Source organism: Electrona antarctica (genome assembly GCF_951216825.1).
Source record: "Electrona antarctica genome assembly, chromosome: 15".
NCBI classification, from domain to species: domain Eukaryota; kingdom Metazoa; phylum Chordata; class Actinopteri; order Myctophiformes; family Myctophidae; genus Electrona; species Electrona antarctica.
Genome location: NC_136796.1, coordinates 4,003,565 through 4,010,256, shown reverse-complemented (window position 1 = coordinate 4,010,256; position 6,692 = coordinate 4,003,565). Strand labels below are relative to the sequence as shown.

Genomic DNA, 6,692 nt, shown 5'->3' with positions numbered 1-6,692 from the left:
ATATTTGGGGGGTATACTTAAACATTCAGCCTAAATTCCGCTATTGTGAAAAAGGCCCCCATGTCAGAACCATAGACAGTACAGCTCAATTTGACATGCAAGTATTCAATTCGCCTAGGCCAATGAGTTTGAGGCAATCGTTTAATGTATTGGAATCACATGTTAATCAATCAATCAAGTCTATAAAAGAGCGGCCCACCAGTGATAATTCTCTTTTACCATGGCATATATACAAGTGGCCAACAGTCGCGGAGGGAAAGCCCTCGTTATTGATACCTTCCGTTATCTCCGTAACAAAACAACCCCAGCCAAAATATATTGGCGTTGTGCCCACCCTGGGTGCAACGTGCCTGTGCACACACGGTGGCTTGATGTGCATGAGGAGAATCCAGCTATCACCATTTTAATGCCGCCAGGTGAACATGACCACGCGGGAGAGGGTGATTTGGTCGCCACCACGGCTTTACTTGAGCAGATGCTCAACCTGGTGGCGGCCGATCCAACAATCCCCGTAAAGCGGGTATATGACCAGGTCGTTGCCCAAACAGCCGATGTAGAACACATCCCCCCCTTCAACGCTGTAAAAACCCGTCTGGAGAGACGGCGGGCCGGGCTCATGCCTCCCATCCCCCGCAGAGTACAGGACGTCGCCGTGGATGGGGAATGGGCCTTCACCTGGGGAGGGGAGGCCTTCCTCACCAAACACAACCTGCAGCATCATTTTTTGGTGTTTGGGACCGACGATAACGTCCAGAAACTGAGTCAATGTGACCAGGTGAGAACCCCTCTTCCATAAAACGTTCGTTTTTGCGGTGCGTAATTACGCACCGCGTGGGTAATAATTACGCACCGCCAATCCGAACTGCTTGATTTTGATATTTTTAATAAGGGTTTTCCGCAATAATATGATACAGGTCTATAGTTTATATCAGTATTAATCAAATGCATTTGAATGTTGTTTTAGATATACATGGACGCCACGTTCAGGACGTGTCCGAGGCCATACTATCAGTTTGCCACGATACATGGCCTCTACATGGGCAAGGTGGTGCCATTTATCTTTATTTTAATGAGTGGCAAGACAGAGGAAATGTATCGGGCAGTCCTCCGCCATGTTAAGAGGAGGGTCGAGCGGGTCACAGAACAACGGTAAGTGTGTGTGTGTGTGTGTGTGTGTGTGTGTGTGTGTGTGTGTGTGTGTGTGTGTGTGTGTGTGTGTGTGTGTGTGTATGTGTGTGTGTGTGTGTGTGTGTGTGTGTGTGTGTGTGTGTGTCGACGCTCATGGCCTATAGGCATAAGATAATGTCACTGCACCTGGCTTTTAAATATTTTATGGAAACTGGAATAATATTTTTTTTCTTCTTTTTTAACACCTGTCCGTCGGTCCATCCATCCATCCATCCATCCATCCCCCCATTCATGTACAAGATGGAGCCCTGACAAAGTCCTGACGGACTACGAAATGGGCATGATGAATGCCTTCAGAGAGGAGCTGCCAGACACCACGCGTACTGGATGCTTTTTCCACCTGTGCCAGAGCCTTTGGCGTAAGGTGCAGGACCTTGGCTTGGCAGGTCAGTGTTGCATGGTGTATTAAGTTAACGGATCAAAACAAAAAGTAATTTTGTGTGATTTCTTCAAAATGTATAGGTGTTTAGGTTACATAATAAATAAATACATTTAACATTAATAATAATAATAATAATAATAATAATAATAATAATAATAATAATAATAATAATAATAATATGCAGATGTATAGGGTAATGTAGACAATTATAAATATAATTGTTATAATATTACCATTCATGAGTAGAAGCTTTTTCCACCTGTGCCAGAGCCTTTGGCGTAAGGTGCAGGACCTTGGCTTGGCAGGTCAGTGGTACATGGTGTATTAAGTTAACGGATCAAAACAAAAAGTAATTTTGTGTGATTTCTTCAAAATGTATAGGTGTTTAGGTTACATAATAAATAAATACATTTAACATTAATAATAATAATAATAATAATAATAATAATAATAATAATAATAATATGCAGATGTAAGGTAATGTAGACAATTATAATTATAATTGTTATAATATTACCATTCATGAGTAGAAGCTTTTTTTTCTTTTGTAAAAGATATTACTATATTGAGTGTTGAGTGCTTAAGAAATTAATAAGTAACTTTATTTCTTCACTCAACTTGTGCAGGTCCATACAGGCAGGACAGGCCCCTGAGAGCATGGGTCAGGAAGGTGATGGCAACTGGCTACTTACCGTTGCCTATCCTGAGGCAGAATTTCAGGACATTTGCAAGGAGCAGAGAGACCCGCCAACAGCTCCGCCGCTACCCCGCGATAGGTGGTTTCCTTCGCTACATGGAGGAGACCTACGTAGGGGAGCGGGCACTGTTCCCACCACCAATCTGGTGTGTTCATCGCCGCCACATGGACAATCGCAGCAACAACGCGGTGGAGGGTATAAACTTATTTATTTACTTTAATATTATTATTATTACCCTAATTATACATTTCTCATTCTAAATCTGTCGTGGGAATTAAATGCCAATGGGCCATGTGCCATGTGACCTGCATGTATCCTAATGGTTCTATGATTATTACAGGTTTCCATCACAGATGGAATGTCCGAGTGGACAGGCGCCACCCATCCATCTGGGTGTTCATCCGCAAAATGAAGGATGAACAGAGGCTGGTGGAGACTGCGTGCGCGCAGGTCGAACGCGGGGATCGACCACCACTCCAGCGACCGAAGTGGCGCCGGTTGGAGGAGAGGTTTGAGAATTTATTCATATGGAAAAAATAAATAATAAAAGGCTGTAGGCATGGGGTCCAAGGAGCATGGAGGCTTTGGCCTCCAATACAGTGGACTGGAGTCGGCTTGTTATTATAGAACGTATTGTGCACAACAAACATGTGTTTACCTACCAACATTAATGTTACTATATTCATGTATTACTAATATTAATTAACTAATGGTTTTCGCCAACAGGCTTCAGAGGCTCAGGCGCCAGTACCGCCGGGGACAGAGAACTCTGGACCAGTACTGGAATGCAGTCCAGCACTGCATCCACAACTTTGTGTAGTCTGTCTGTCTGTCTGTCTGTCTGTCTGTCTGTCTGTCTGTCTGTCTGTCTGTCTGTCAAATGAATGTACCTAACCCAAGTGCTTTGATTTTGAGTTTTTTTTTCTCTATTGGATATTCTGTTTTAATATGGGCCTACTTTTATTTCTACTCCACTACATGTCCACTTTAATACAGTATAATTAGGCCTATTTAATGCCTATTTAAGTTTTTTTTTTAAAAAAAGGATTTTATACATTTGCAAATGTATTGTTTTGTTTTTTTGTGTGTGTAACAAGGAATGTAACAAGGAATGCAAATTAAGGAACAGTAAAGGCCTTTCTCAAATGTTGATTACCGGACTTATTTCTTCATTGCAATATTGATACTTTAACTTAAGCAAAACTTTTCCACCACTGTGCAAATCGTTCTGAAGGTATAGGCCATGGGTTAATTTGGATATGTGTCCACCCTTTGAATGGGACTGAGAGTAGGTTACTTTTGTACTGAACTTAAGAGCTGAATATTGTGTAGCTGTAGCATAGCGCCCCAAAGAAGCGCACAGACTCTGGTTTGGCTGCATCTACGATGACTATATGTTTAAAGCACCCTCTTCTGCACGCCTCTTCTTCCTTGGTGAAGGAGGAAACCCCCGCATATTGCTTCCGTTATCATAATGTGAAATATCCATTCCAAATGTATCCATTAGGAAGACGCATTTTCTTTGAGGATTTGCATTGTTCTATATGGCATAGGCCATAGTGCGTTCTCATGCACGTTAATCAATTATTTATTGCTGTTGCGCTGTTATTAATAAGTGCAGTATTTACGCACAGCCTCGTTTTGGTTTGATATAAGTCCAGACCAGACTGGACAGCTGTGCGATCTCATCTGATGGATTCCTTATGAAGACTTCAATTATGGGCATATGTCAATCCTGCATGCCAATGATTAATATGAAAGTTTCATCATTTCATATACTTCTGGTGGTGACGGAGACATTAGAATCACAGCGGACTATATTATTATTATTATTAATTATTATTATTATTATTATTATGAGAGAGAGAGAGAGAGAGAGAGAGAGAGAGGGGGGGGAGAGAGAGAGAGAGAGAGTTGCGCTCTGTGCGCTCCGGAGATTTAACTTTCGGAGATTATTATTATTATGAGAGAGAGGGAGAGAGAGGGGGGGGGGGGGGGGAGGTGGGGGGGGGGGGGGGAGAGAGAGTTGCGCTCTGTGCGCTCGCTCCGGAGATTTAACTTTCGGAATGGCGGGGCGATTCTTTCCATGGGGAAACATCGCCATTCCGAAACATGGAAGTGAACCTTCGGAATGGCGGTGGTTCGGAATGGCGGTGCGTAACCACTGGCAGCTATCATTGACAGGTAATGGATGAGTATTGTAGGTTTTGTTTCAACACTTTCCTGTGATGAAACAATTAGCCAATAATGTCCCCAATCCACTCCCCTTGCAACGTGATTGAATTGGAATGCCTTCAATTCACTCGCCTTGATGTGATTGGTCAAAACACCATCAATTTACTTGCCTTGCTATGCGATTGGTCAAACCCTGCAATTGTAATTGTTCTTTTATAATGTGTCCTCGTAACTGTTCAAAAGATAATAATAAAGACTTTGCACACTGTAGCTTCCCAATGCACTTCTTCAATCTGAAACCTTTTTTAAGTAAACAAAGGTTTTGAGTTTTTTAATCAATTAAGTGTGTTTTTGACAGATTCTCTAAATACTATTAAATACAATTTTGATATGTGTCTGACCCTGACACTGGTGCAAAAATGATGCAGGCACTCAAAGTCAAAGTCAAAGTCATACGATTTTTGTCACACACGTTAACGCAGTGAAATTTGTTCTCCGCATTTGACCCATCTCTTGGAGCGGTGAGCCGCAGCGTGCACCGCGCTCGGGAATCATTTGATTAGTAGATTTGACCCCCAATCCAACCCTTTGATGCTGAGTGTCAAGCAGGGAGGCATTGGGTCCCATTTTTACAGTCTTTGGTATGACCCGGCCGGTTGGATCGAACCCCCGACCTCCCAGTTTCAGGGCGGACACTCTAACCACAAGGCCACTGAGTTGGTGTTCACTGGTGAAGCTTCGGGCTATCCACGTGGATCATGGCATGGTGGCTTGGGTCACTGGCTACTTTACAGACAGAACACAGCACGTGAGGCTGCAAAAGTTGCAGTCTGGAAGGAATTTGAAATACAATCGCAAATTGACATTCTGATCAAGTCCCAGTAATTTGGAATTTATTTTTATATATAAGTGACAACCAGAATGGCACCATTGTTATGTTGTAAGGCTGCACAATATATCGTTATCGTATCGTTATCGAGGTATGAACACGCACACTATGAGTATCAACAGTATCGCAATATGATATATCGTCAATATATCCATATATCGGTGATATCATATATTGACAGTTATATTGCAGTTTTTTTAATGTTTAGTTTTCAATGTTGCAACACTTAAAATATAGTATGACATTTTAACAGCAATATCGTATATCGTATCAATATCACAATATTTGGCATACATACCGAGATATGACATTTTGTCAATATCTTGCAGCCCTATTATGTTGTATAACAAAATACCTTCCAACAAAACATCACATGGCAGATTTATTTTATAAAAATAAAACAATTTATATGAATTCAAATAAAACGGTACATACCTATTCTGTACAACTTTACTACAGGGTTCATGTTTGCATCAAGTAGTCTATGTCCCTGGTACATCTCTCGCTGTTCCTTTGACAACGTTGAATGCGTGTTGTTCTCTCTTGATACTGAAGATTTTCCTGTGGAAATCACCAGCAGGAAATCTGTTTAGTTTACCTTCAGAAACCTTACATACCATCAATGAAGAAGTTCAAAAATGCAATACGGTACTAGTTTTCTGTTTAATCAAAATCGCAGTTCATATCAAATGATTGCAGAATGCTGTGATCCAGTGTAAAACCTTCAACGGAGAGTTATAAAGCTGCAGCCTGCTGAATGAATATAAGCTACAGAAAGTTTAACATCTGGGGGCAGGGCGGCAGTGGCTCAGGGGTGGAGTGGCCGGTAGAGTGACATCACTTAAGTGCCCTTGAGCAAGTGCCCCTGAGCAAGGCACTGAAGTGGTTTAAAGTGAAGTGGCTATTAAATAAATGTTTTATTTGTGTCTGACCCTGACACTGGTGCAAAAATGATGCAGGCACTGGTGAAGCTTCCGGCTATCCACGTGGATCATGGCATGGTGGCTTGGGTCACTGGCTACTTTACAGACAGAACACAGCACGTGAGGCTGCAAAAGTTGCAGTCTGGAAGGAATTTGAAATACAATCGCAAATTGACATTCTGATCAAGTCCCAGTCATTTGAAATTTGTGGCACCATTGTTATGTTGTAAGGCTGCACAATATATCGTTATCGTATCGTTATCGAGGTGTGAACACGCACACTATCAGTATCAACGGTATCGCAATATGATATATCGTCAATATATCCATATATCGGTGATATCATATATTGACAGTTATATTGACATGTTATTATGCAGTTTTTTTAATGTTTAGTTTTCAATGTTGCAACACTTAAAATATAGTATATGACATTT

The 6,692-nt window shown here is 41.5% G+C and overlaps 1 protein-coding gene across 1 annotated transcript; it reads left to right on the top strand.

Annotated features, from left to right (window-relative positions):
* Positions 1–406: 406 nt before the first annotated feature.
* Positions 407–3,118, top strand: LOC306938707 (uncharacterized protein; the record flags this gene model as incomplete). Its single annotated transcript, XM_079522974.1, has 7 exons — positions 407–775; positions 965–1,149; positions 1,429–1,590; positions 1,817–1,875; positions 2,197–2,463; positions 2,609–2,777; positions 2,995–3,118. 7 exons carry the CDS (start codon positions 407–409, stop codon positions 3,086–3,088), a joined length of 1,305 nt encoding a protein of 434 aa, XP_079379100.1. The 3' UTR covers positions 3,089–3,118.
* Positions 3,119–6,692: the final 3,574 nt, after the last annotated feature.